General features: G+C 31.6%; 1 protein-coding gene across 2 annotated transcripts; it reads right to left on the reverse strand.

Annotated features, from left to right (window-relative positions):
- Positions 1-893: 893 nt before the first annotated feature.
- Positions 894-10,082, reverse strand: LOC110109993 (pyrophosphate--fructose 6-phosphate 1-phosphotransferase subunit alpha-like). Of its 2 annotated transcripts, none has more exons than XM_028701318.1 (19): positions 9,923-10,082; positions 8,519-8,691; positions 8,214-8,326; positions 7,825-7,899; positions 7,604-7,741; positions 7,445-7,512; positions 6,843-6,926; positions 5,222-5,275; positions 4,805-4,885; positions 4,588-4,681; positions 4,442-4,515; positions 4,202-4,312; positions 3,881-3,925; positions 3,602-3,658; positions 3,273-3,377; positions 3,080-3,196; positions 2,309-2,412; positions 2,045-2,210; positions 894-1,233 (listed from the first exon to the last, which is right to left on the reverse strand). In XM_028701318.1, the coding sequence occupies exons 1-19, from the start codon at positions 10,010-10,012 to the stop codon at positions 1,105-1,107; spliced, it is 1,878 nt and encodes a 625-aa protein (XP_028557151.1). In that variant the 5' UTR covers positions 10,013-10,082; the 3' UTR covers positions 894-1,104. The 2 variants fall into 2 exon arrangements, with proteins under 2 accessions (XP_028557151.1, XP_020696919.2); XM_020841260.2 differs by having other exon boundaries at positions 895-1,233; positions 7,604-7,717; positions 9,923-10,081.
- Positions 10,083-10,827: the final 745 nt, after the last annotated feature.

Genomic DNA, 10,827 nt, shown 5'->3' on the forward strand with positions numbered 1-10,827 from the left:
TGTTGTTGATTAACAGTTTATGAATTTGAGAGAAATGTTTAACCACCCAACTGTTTGTTTCCGTCTCGTTAATTTGAGTCTTCGAACAATGTCTTGACAATAACCTACTCAATATGACAACATATTTGTCACAAATCCTCATATATCCATTGATAATTATGATAGGAAATATGTTGCTAAATTTTCATTAACATAAATTCTGTCAATATTATCTATGGATCTATAAATCAGCAAATTTCTAATAACTAAGATTACAAGTATTTTTAACATATTAATGAAGAAATTATCTATAAAATAAAAAATTGAATTATAATAATTTCCTTAAATATTAAATTAATAAAAGTAAGCTCAAGGTAAGGAAATAACCTCAAAATTTGAAGATGCAATGGAAATAATCGTTCGATTTTAGCCCTTTGTATGAGTATTTTCCCTATGGTCTAATCTTACATGATGCAATAATCACGAGAAAATCAAATTATCATAATAATAATTATTATTAATGCTAATTTCATAGGTTTCATAATGGCGGGATCACTACCATCAATCTGTCCCATAGCAACTTATTTAAAATCACTTAGGTTTCGTTTGGGATAACTTTCTTCTTACTCTTAAAGCAGCTTTTTAGTATAAAAAATAAAAAAAAAATTACTAGAAAGCTGCTTTAAGAAGCAGTAAGAAAGAAGCCTTAAGGCTTCGTTTGGGACGGCTTTTCTATTGCTTCTTAAAGCAACTTTTTCGTACAAAAATTTTAATTTTGTTATTAGAAAGCAACTTTAAGAAGCAGTAAAAAAGTCATCCCAAACGAAGTCTAAATCAAAGCTACTGAAATAGAAAAGAATAATTGTGACTATGTTGTGCTTCTAGTTCTCAAGCTTTTGTTGGTTTCATGACTTATCAATACATCCACAGAACTTCTATTAGAAAAAATGTTCCATTATGCTAAAGATCCAAAAGAAATCTCTGCTAAAGATTATTTTGGATATTTTACAACTTTATTGTCATTTCAAAATGTTAATGATATACATTTCTCCATATTGACATTTATTCATAAGTTACAAAACTAAGAGTAAAGCTTCACCCTCCAAAATAACTGGTGGCAAAAATTCATAGAAGGATATGACCGTTAGATTTTGGTGTAGACATTACAGTCAGGACCTCAGTAACTGAAGCCATGGAACTTAGAGCTGCTTTGAGGATTTCCGGCGAGCATCCAGGTTTCACAATGCATCTAACCTGTTTATTTGAAAAAAGGGGAAAAAGTAAATGAAGCATGATTTATCTTAGGGTGATTATATTATATGCAAACATTTAGACTTTGGATTCATTTGTGACGGCTTTATTACTTCTCTTAAAGTAGCTTTCTAGTTCAAAACTTTTAATTTTTGAACTAAAAAGTTACTTTAAGAAGCGGTAAGAAAGCCGTCCCAAACGAAGCCTTTATGTGGGACAGTTTTTCTACTGTTTTTTTTTAGCACAAAAATTTTTTTAAACTAAAAAATCCTGCACTAGAAATCTTCTTTAAAAACCAGTAAGGAAGCTGTACAAAATGAAGCCTTATATGAGACCAAAATATGGAGTTTTGGACATGTGGATGCTATGATGCACTGATACTTTATAAAATCAAATATATAATATCCAGCTCAAGTAGAATATGACATGCACAAGACAATATATATCATGGCTTGCATGATTAAAAAATAAATAAATAAATAAAAGACACCTGTATCTGACATGCACAAGACAATATTAGATTGTATGCATTTCAAGTTTACTTAATTTGCGAAATTATTATATCATACAAATATAGAATATTATATATTTTTAATAATAAGCGTTAAGAAATAAGTTTATTCCAACAGTTCTAGCAAAAAAATCCAAAATTTAGGCTTCTTTTGGGATGGTTTTCTTACTGCTTAAATCGGCTTTTTAGTACAAAAAATAAATTTTTTTAACTAAAAAGCCACTTCAAGAAGCAGAAAGAAAGCAGCCCCAAATGAAGCCTTAAACTTTAATAGTGAAGATTGAACTGAAAGAATCAAATTACCTTGTCCAGATAGTTCTGGAGCTTCTTGATCCGACCCATGTAATCCTGATCTTCAACACACAAGGTGTAAGATTTCACATCAGTTCCAGGTCCTTCAAACTGAAGGGGACCTGGATTTCTATACAAGTCCTCCATGAGAAAACTGTAAGCATTTTGCCTCAGTATCCTGTAGGATCAAAGGAAAAATCAGCTCCCTAGTGCACTAGTGAAGCTCTATGTGTGGCCAGATGATTGTTCATCATGTGAAATAGAATGAAAACATACTCATATACTTTTCCTTTTAAGTCAACTTGGGTGGGATGTAGTTCAGGCTTTCTAATTGGTATGGCTCCAGGGCCACCTGAGTATTGCTTCACTGTCATCATTGCCTGCCAATAACAGGAAAATGGATAGTGAAAGAACTTTCGTTAAGATTACGTTCTCTAATTTTTACAAGAATTCGCAATATGCATTATGAGTTCTCTAACTCTTGCAAAAACTCGCATCATAAATTATGTAAATGAAATTGAAACAAAAAACATAAATTTTCATAAGTCTTAAATCCACAAGATCTTAAACAAGATGATTTTCACAAGATTTTAATCGGAAGAAAACATACCTTGATTTCACAAGGTTTCTCTCTGTTTTCCCTTTCACTTTCTTCTTTCATGAGTTAATTCTCTATGGAACAAACTAACTCCCATAATGAGAGAGAAAACCGATAGTTATTTCCTACGGATTAGTTATAATAACAGCTCATAGGAGTTATTTGATCAAACGGTCCATAAACGATTGATCAAATTATCACTTCTTGACCAATAGGATTTAAATATAAATAATTAAATTTCAATAATTCAAATATATGAGCAACTTAATGATTTATATAGTTAATTATATATACTTAAAATAATTATTGCGACATCTAGCATAATTATTAAATTTAATTATTCTAACAAAAATCATCAATCAGAAGGTTAAAAAAGTCACATACTTATAAATGATAACATTCTACTAACAAATATTTTTTAAGCTGCAACAACTTAAGATATGACATACTGTGATTGGAGCAGCACCACATCTCCACTTGTCCACTGAATGTTTCAGATTAGTTACAGTGGCCATGTAACCATTCAAACCAGCTGCTAGAATGTGATAGCAGATATGACCAAGAACCTGAGTGTAAATTGTTTACTGATTACAGCATAATTAGTTAATAAAAGGAAAAGAAAACCTTTATAAGAACACTTACATAGGCATAGTCACAATCGAATTTTGATGGTAAAGATCCTCGAGTTTGGTAGCCAAAAAAGTGACAAATAGGATTGAATTTTTTCCCTTTGTAAGTGCCTTCTTTCTGGGATATATTCCAAAGTTTATCCAAGTTAAAACATAAAGAAATTCTTATAACTGTAACGGTAAATTATAAGGTTTGACAGTTTTAGTTTGAGAAGTTTACTATGCAACAAACAAGAAAAATAGAAAGGAAAGATAAGAAAGAATGGAAATAAAGGTGCAAAAATCAGATCCATAATGGAAAAATAAACTATGGCAGAATTTTAAAGAGAAGTCTGAACCTACCATTCTCTTGTTCATTTCTGCATCCACCAGCCGAGCTAAAAGTTTTTCTATCTCAATCTGAGTAGAGAACACAAAGAAGTAAGTTCACGAAATAAAGGCTTTATTTGGGTCGGTTTTTTTATTGCTTCTTAAAGCATCTTTTTAGTACAAAAATTAAAATTTTTATACCAAAAAGTTGCTTTAAGAAGCAACAAGAAAGTTATCCCAAACAAAGCCGAGTCTCAAACAGAAATCCTTCCATTTTCCGTTCAGAACACATTGTCATGGAAGAACCTTTACCTCAGAAAACTGTGCTGAATTATCAGATTCAGGAGGAAGTAAAAACTGCATGGAAGGAGAGATTTTCATATGTAATTAGTTATATTTTGCAACTTAAACATCATGAAGTGTTCAATAATTCTCAAGCCGACTGCATAACAAATGGCGGAACTACGATTAAAAGTGTGAGGGATTCCAAATTTAGGAGGGGACATTCGGTAGTACATAGTTACAAAAGGATTTATGAGTAAAACTCCCATATCACAAATAGCTATAACGGAATTTATCCTAAATCTAGGGGGCTGGGGCCACCCTCCACCATGCAGAAGGATGGAAGAAAACCTGTTTTCTGATAAATGGTGGCAAAAATTCAAATAATGCAGATGCCCAGGGAGAAAGATGAGTAGATATGCTCTCCATATCAACTCCTTGGCTTTGGAGGCCATGAATTTCCTACAAGAAATAAGACAAACATTTCATTTCTCACACAATTGAAAGAGAAGAGATGAAGGAAAATGGTGGAAAGAAGGAAGAAATAAAATAATTAAGAAGCTGCAATTTATTTAAGAACAAGATGACTACCTGCAACAGCGCAAATAGTTCTGGAATGCTTTCTACTAGTCCCTCAGGGATGAGGATGACACCATGATACTTTCCTGCATTGAATTCATCACATAAATTAGTGGATTGCATGCGCTTAGTTAAAGAAGATGAGCACTGCACTCAACCTTGTTCTGCTCTTGCTTGGACTGCATCGCTTATTTGTTTTGTAATATCAAAGAGGTTAAATTTTGACATGGCCACCTCTTCAGCTAGGAACACCTGGAATGTGAATTAAAATTTAGCTTTTATGGAACTCGAAACATACAAAAAATTAATATGTTGTGTTTTTTTTGTATGATTAGATTTAAAAAAAAAAAGGTACATGAATGATTAATGAACCACCATATTTGGATGTGACTGCAGAGCACATTCCACAGCAACATGAGATGCCTTGTGTCCCATCAAGCGAATGAAGTAATAATACTGCAAAAGTAATTAGAGAAAAGATTGCTTAAAAGATTGAAAATGCAAAAAATTGATTTCAAACTTAATAAACCTACCCAAAACTCCCTAAAAAATTAACTATTTTATTTGCATCCTGAAAATAACAGAAAATAAAATCATCATTTTCTCAAACATGTTGTATTTACAAGCAACCAAATGCTTTCTTAGCATCCAACTAAGGTTTCGTTTGGGAGGACTTTCTTACTGCTTCTTAAAGCAGCTTTTTAAAAGCTGCTTTAAGAAGCAGTAAGAAAGCCATCCCAAATGAATCCCGAGTTGAATTTTCTATCAAAAATTGCGTAATGCTTGCTTTACCTTCTCTGCGGAAAGAGCATCCAAGCAAATGTTGCTTATAAGCTGTGAGTTAACCTGAATATAGGAAAACCAATGTTAGAATAGAGAATCAAAGGTTAAATCCATTAAACATTAAAAATTCATAAATTTATAACATAACAAAATATGCAGTATAAGGTCTATGATTGATTAGCTTAAACAGGGAATAAACCCATAGAAACTCATGTTGCAACACTAAGGTTTTATTTAATTAAAAGATCTCATTAGCTTTGGCCCCTGTTTTGTCTCTTAATTCTAAACGGTAACACATGGGAAGAGAAATGATGGGTTTCAGGATCTATTCTATAGACTAAGGCTTCGTTTGGGACGGCTTTTGACTACTTATTAAAGCAACTTTTTTAATACAAAAATTTTAATTTCTGTATTAAAAAGCTGTTTTAAGAAGCAATAAGAAAGCCGTCCCAAATGAAGCCTAAGATGTTCTTTTAAATAGTATAACAGCAACTGTATGTGTTTCAGTAGAGTTTATTAAAAATTATCAACTAAAACATTTCTGTATGTTATTAATGGATCATAATTGTTTGCCATTAATAACATATGAACTCACATATTGAATTTCATCAATGAAATAATTTAATGCGTTTGAATGACTCAATACCCTTTTGATCCAAAAGTTAGATTACTGCTCACATGACTAGCTATGTGTTTCAATTTGGTAGATCTTTGAGCGAAGATTTAACATTATGCATAAAGTGGATTTGCATATCAAAGTTCTATATTATTATTGGTGAATTCTATGCTATAAATCAGGCACCAATGATTGTAACAGAAATTTTTATTAAAAAAAATAAAAACATATGCTAAGCTATATGTGACTTTACAATAATGCGGCTAGACTAAGGCTTCGTTTGGGACGAATTTTTTACTGCTTCTTAAAGTAACTTTTTAGTATAAAAATTTAAATTTTTGTATTAGAAAGTTGTTTTAAGAAGCAGTAAGAAATCCGTCCCAAACGAGACCTAAACCTTGTTCAATCATAAAAAGCAAAAAAAATTGAAAAAAATTAAGAGTACCCATAAAAAATACAAAAAATTTATGCATATTTACTCAATTGATAGGTGTATCCTTTTGGCGTGGATACAAATTTCACAATAACTTGATTGTCGAGAATTGCATTCTTAATTTTTCAAATACTACAAATATACATTGTCCTTCTCTAATCCACTTTTAAGGAAAATATTAGGGTGAAAAAATTCTTCCTTTTTAATGGGATTATGGGAATACATATAATTTTGGATGTATTTTTTATTAAAAACATGTCTCATGAACTATGATGATTACACAAAAGAAAAATCATATTTTGAGATTAATTTAATAGCTAATATTAATTTGTGCCCTCATTCAAAAAAATTTCTGGCTCCACTCCTAGCTACGGGCTAAGGTAATTGCCATTTTGAAAGTAATAAAACACTTAAAAAATAAGTAAAAAGTATTTTGTGTATTTTCAAAAATAACTCGATTACCTTCCAAAGAAAAGAAAAATTGCCAGAAAATACAAATCAAATATATTAAAAAAAAAAAGATGAAAAAGAAAATAGGTTGCAAACAGCCTTAATTAAATAACAATGTGGTCAATATGTACCCGGCATATAGTGTCAAAGCCAACATCAGTCTCCACGAACTGATTCCTTAGATCCCCATTCAAAGTAACAGGTACACCAACCACCTACCAATTTAGCTTAGTTAATAAATAATAACATTATATTCATGTTTCTGAAATCATGAACAGTGTCAGTAAGTAAATAATTTTAGTAAACCAAATATTAGCATATAATTGTCCAAAAAAAATTATAAAAGCTATATTTACCACATCATACATTATTCAACGGTAATAAATGGAAGCTGGACCAACAGCATAAGAAAAAAAAGGAAATTTATTATACCATCTCTAACCAAAAAACTCATTTTTCTCTCCAAAATACAGTAACTCAACTCCAATGGAACTCCATTTCCTTAAACAGAAATGAATATTCTGTGTATATTCTTTCTCATATACCCGTTGGCCGTTGTCACAGCGCCTTCCCTCAAATCATACGTGTACGATTTGGCGTTGCTGAATAGTGCAACATCAATATTGACGTTGCACTGTTTCACCTCGCGAATGTAGCATGCGATTTGGTGTTCGGGTGGAGCGAATGGAGGACGGCAAATGAATTTATGTAGTTCGGTTGGAGATGTCCTTACCTTGGTTTGACAGTTTGTCTCTGCAAAAGTCTCGGCCAGGTGAGCAGCATCTGTATTGGATGTGACACCTTGAGAAAACCAGCAAAATATATTAATTAGTAGATACAACCACTAGTATGCTGACTATGTGCGACATAATTAGTTTAATAAAGTAATTACCCCCAATAATGACAAGACCATTCAGTTTCAATGCTTCACATGCAGCCTTAGCAGCATTGACTTGCTCACTTGTTCTAATCTGATCTTGTGTTCGGCCAAGCAAATCAAAACCACCTTCAAGAGCAACAAATGTAGATTCTTGAGAAAAAAGACTATACATTTTTAGAACAGTAGAGAAATATTTTGTTGAATATTAAGAAAGAAAACAAAAGTTTATGAACCTTGGTTTTTGAAAGAAGAAAGAATATCATATGTGATTTCCATAGTTTTCTGTGCAAACAAACCTTCAGTACCACCTGTGCAAAGAACAAAATGCAATCAAAGTATTAACATGTAAGTAAATAAAAAACAAGCTAGAAAATGTTAAGCAGATGTCACCAAATAACCATACATGATACATGGAAAACTTAGAAGTCAGAAAAAGAAAAAATCTCTATCAAATTAGTTTACATTACATTCACCACCAGACTGTTAAAGAACATGAGAATATTCAGTTTAATCCCAGACTGTTATATTCAATTTCACATACAAAACAAAAGTAAAAAACTAATCATTTCTCTCTTTCAAGAGAATGCAAAACAACTGCGATAAATTTAAGGGAGAGAAGTACCTAGAAATCCAAGTAAAATGCTTCCAGGATTGTGAGATTTTACTGCACTCAGCAGGCCCCAAATAACGTTATGTCCACCTGGGGATTGTCTCCCACAAAATACAACACCAACCCTACAGAAACATTTTGCAGATAAATAATGGCATTGCATTTTAGCCGTTAAGAATAAAAAATACAAAAGAATTGAAAGTTAAGAAATAATGGCATTGTATTTCAGTTCCATTTCATGACTGGAAGTATTCAAATTTGACAGATCTGTATGAGACATTCTTAAAAAAGGAAAGGAAAAGTGAAGGGATAAGAACCTGATAACTGGGTGATCAGTGATAATTTGGGCATCAGAGACCTTTGTTGAAGGCCTCAGGAAATGAGCCAAAGGCTGCCCATATGTATATGGAAATGCATGGCTTATGACATGTGAACTGCTAGGATCTGCAGTTGTTGTTCCATCACCATACTCCGCCCTCACAGTAGTTCCCTGTCAATAATGGTGGAATCAGAATTTCAAGTAAGAGGAAGCTGGAGCAAGTTTTCTATAATATACATGGTTACAGGAGAATTTAATGATTAAACTAATAATATATCTATATAGGGATTTGTTATGAACTGTATCAAGTAATTCACTATATAGATGAGCCACAAAAGACATGAAATGTAATACAAAACTCAAATCACAGCCATGAACTTCAGTATCATAATGCTTAATTAGATGTACTAAGAGCACCAGGAAAAACCATAAGTGATTTAAGCCACAAGGAAAAAGAAAATTTGACAAGGCAAAGTAAGCAAACTTTGGGACGGCTTTCTTAATATTTCTTAAGGCAACTTTTTGTAATTTTTGTACGAGAATGATGCTTTAAGAAGCAGTGAAAAAGTCGTTCCAAACCAAGCTTTAATTTGACCAATTCAGCTGACATGGTATTATAAGTCAGACAAAATGCATTTTTTGTTTATTAGCTGATTGATTTAAATACATATTAAAATAATATAATTTAATGTACATCATCATAATTTGGTCAAAAATTCAAAATAGTTCAACAAAGTGTTTTTAAATGCTGAAAAAATTAGGCATTTGAAGGAGGAGACTTTTAAGCATTTAAATTCATTAATTAAGTAAAACTGACATAAAAACTCTAATAAATATGCATGCTTTAAGAAACAATTTCAGTAACAAAACAAGTTACAAGCACCATGTATTCACGTTAGATCCAAAATTTTCTTCAATCCAAAAAATGAACATAGAAGTAAATTTGATGGAGAAAATATGGATCAGGATATATATCCTGACCAAGTTATGATCAAGATGGATTTATCTTCATTGGATTTGGTTTGAGATGCGTACAATACATGATTAATCAATCAAAACACTATTTTGCACTTATCTCAACATAAATCCAATGAATATGAAACTAATCCTGACCAAAATATAATCAGCTTGATCCAAACATTTTATAATAAAAGGAGGCATGATTTGGTATCCAAAAAAATGACAGTTTTTTTTTTTAAATCAACCAAACTGCTTAAAGTTTCTTCTTTGAAACCAAATATAGCCGGTACAATAGACACAATGGTGTAAAATGGATTTAAAGATATAGGGGCAAAATGAATAGCTAAAACCAGCAAGAACATAACATAACCAAAGATAAACATAAACAGCAAGAGAGAGAGAGAGAGAGAGAGAGTAAGAAGCCGCAAGAGAGAGAGAGGACCTGAAGGCATGGAGGAAGCTCAGGCTGGTATTGAGTTCTCTTCTTCTGAAGAGCTGAGAGCTCCCTCGCAACTCCGTAATCTGATTCCATCTCTGCTTAACTTCTTTCTCGCTCACTTCTTCCTGCTTTCTACAGAAAGCAACCTTCTTTATAACCGCACCTGAAAAACTTTACTTTTTTATTGGAGTTTGGAATGAGACAGAAAAATAAGGAAAAGAGCGTCTTTTTATTTTCTTAATTCTGAGTATAAGAATAATCGAAATAAAATTATTCTATATTATTATTTTCCAAATTTTGTGCATTTTATATTATCTCTTAATATAATTAAATTATTTAATAAAAAACAAGACTATTAATAATTATCAAAATATTGTAGTAAAAGTAGGCCGTTGATGGACAAACTTTTGCAGAGAGATGGCTTTGTTTTATAATTATCATATATTGCTACATACAATATTTATAAAGAATAATAAATTAGGAATTGCATATTAATGCATAACTCATTCATTTAAGGCCAATTTATTTTCTTTATTCTTCTTCAAACCCGCTGAATTTGCTTATTTTACCAGGGTGTAATTTTGTTGGATCCAGTCACCACCCTGCCGTTGGTTTTCTTGAAAGCAAAAAATGGGTGCGCCGGCGGAGGCCTGAGAACTTGGAATAATGTTCCTGCGTCTTGGGCGGTAACCTTAACATTTACTCTTTTTTTTTCAACTGTAAATTGGAAATAAAAAATGAGGTGTTTTTTTTTAATTATAAAATTATTAAAAGTATTTTTTAATTTACTCTAAATATTTTTTTCAAAATTAAATAATTATTAACTTTTAGTTACTAAGTATAAATCTCAAAAGTAATTTTCCATTAAAAAAATGTCTCAAAGAACTTCTAATAAGGAAAAAAAATGG

This window comes from Dendrobium catenatum, unplaced genomic scaffold (assembly GCF_001605985.2).
Source record: "Dendrobium catenatum unplaced genomic scaffold, ASM160598v2 fragScaff_scaffold_1676, whole genome shotgun sequence".
Classification (NCBI taxonomy): Eukaryota; Viridiplantae; Streptophyta; class Magnoliopsida; order Asparagales; family Orchidaceae; genus Dendrobium; species Dendrobium catenatum.

What these genes read in the sequence shown, in the direction of transcription:
- LOC110109993 (XM_028701318.1), bottom strand. Translation starts at nt 10,012, where the DNA reads ATGGAATCAGATTACGGAGTTGCGAGGGAGCTCTCAGCTCTTCAGAAG. An exon ending in CATTTTACTTGGATTTCTAG is followed by an intron (nt 7,900 to 8,213) that starts GTACTTCTCTCC and finishes TTCTTTGCACAG; the next exon opens with GTGGTACTGAAGGTTTGTTT. An exon ending in TTCTTCTTTCAAAAACCAAG is followed by an intron (nt 7,742 to 7,824) that starts GTTCATAAACTT and finishes TTTTTTCTCAAG; the next exon opens with AATCTACATTTGTTGCTCTT.